At 63.3% G+C, this 633-nt stretch overlaps 1 protein-coding gene across 1 annotated transcript; it reads left to right on the top strand.

Moving 5' to 3' along the window:
* Nucleotides 1-63: 63 nt before the first annotated feature.
* Nucleotides 64-633, top strand: LOC124695961 (DNA topoisomerase 1-like). Its single transcript, XM_047228758.1, has one exon. It carries the CDS (start codon nt 64-66, stop codon nt 631-633), a length of 570 nt encoding a protein of 189 aa, XP_047084714.1.

The following is a 633-nucleotide window of genomic DNA, read 5'->3' on the forward strand; positions in this document are numbered from 1 at the left end:
ATCTTGCTTTCGATCTGAAGAGAGAAGGAAGCAAAAGTAGCTAGCTAGGCAGGGAAGGCGAGGATGCTCCGGAAGAGCTCGAGCCATAAGACACTCCGAGACGTGATGCTGGAGGAGAGGACGAGCAGCACGGGCATGGCCAGCCGCCTCCTCGCCCCTGACGCCTCCCTCTCCAACCCGTCGTTCCGCAACTACTACGGCGTTGCCTCCGCCGGCTCGGTGCCGTTCCTCTGGGAGTCGGCGCCGGGCACTCCCAAGAAGTGCATCTCGTCGGCGGACCTCCCGCCTCTCACGCCGCCGCCATCCTACTACAGCAAGACCAGCAAGTCCAAGTCATCCAAGAAGCTGCTGCCATCGCCCAAGCCGGCCGGCCTCGTCCCGAAAATCTTCAGGAGGAGCCACACGATGCCGTCTCCCTCGCCGTCCAACAAGGAGAGCGTCCCGGTCCAGAGCAGCCGGAGGAAGCGGATGGTGGATAGTCCTCGGTCGTCGTTCTCGTCGACATCAAGGGTGGACGACGACGAAGAAGAAGGCGACGGGGAGGCGAGGTCAACCCTGTGCTTCGGGATGCGGCACTCCAGCGGGGGAACCCGCAGGCTACATGGGCTGCTTGCCTCCGTTGTCGGAGGCTAG

The sequence above is a fragment of the Lolium rigidum genome, chromosome 3 (assembly GCF_022539505.1).
Source record: "Lolium rigidum isolate FL_2022 chromosome 3, APGP_CSIRO_Lrig_0.1, whole genome shotgun sequence".
Lineage (NCBI taxonomy): Eukaryota > Viridiplantae > Streptophyta > Magnoliopsida > Poales > Poaceae > Lolium > Lolium rigidum.

Bases quoted from the DNA above. Each gene is read 5' to 3' on its own strand.
- LOC124695961 (XM_047228758.1), top strand. From the start codon at position 64: ATGCTCCGGAAGAGCTCGAGCCATAAGACACTCCGAGACGTGATGCTG.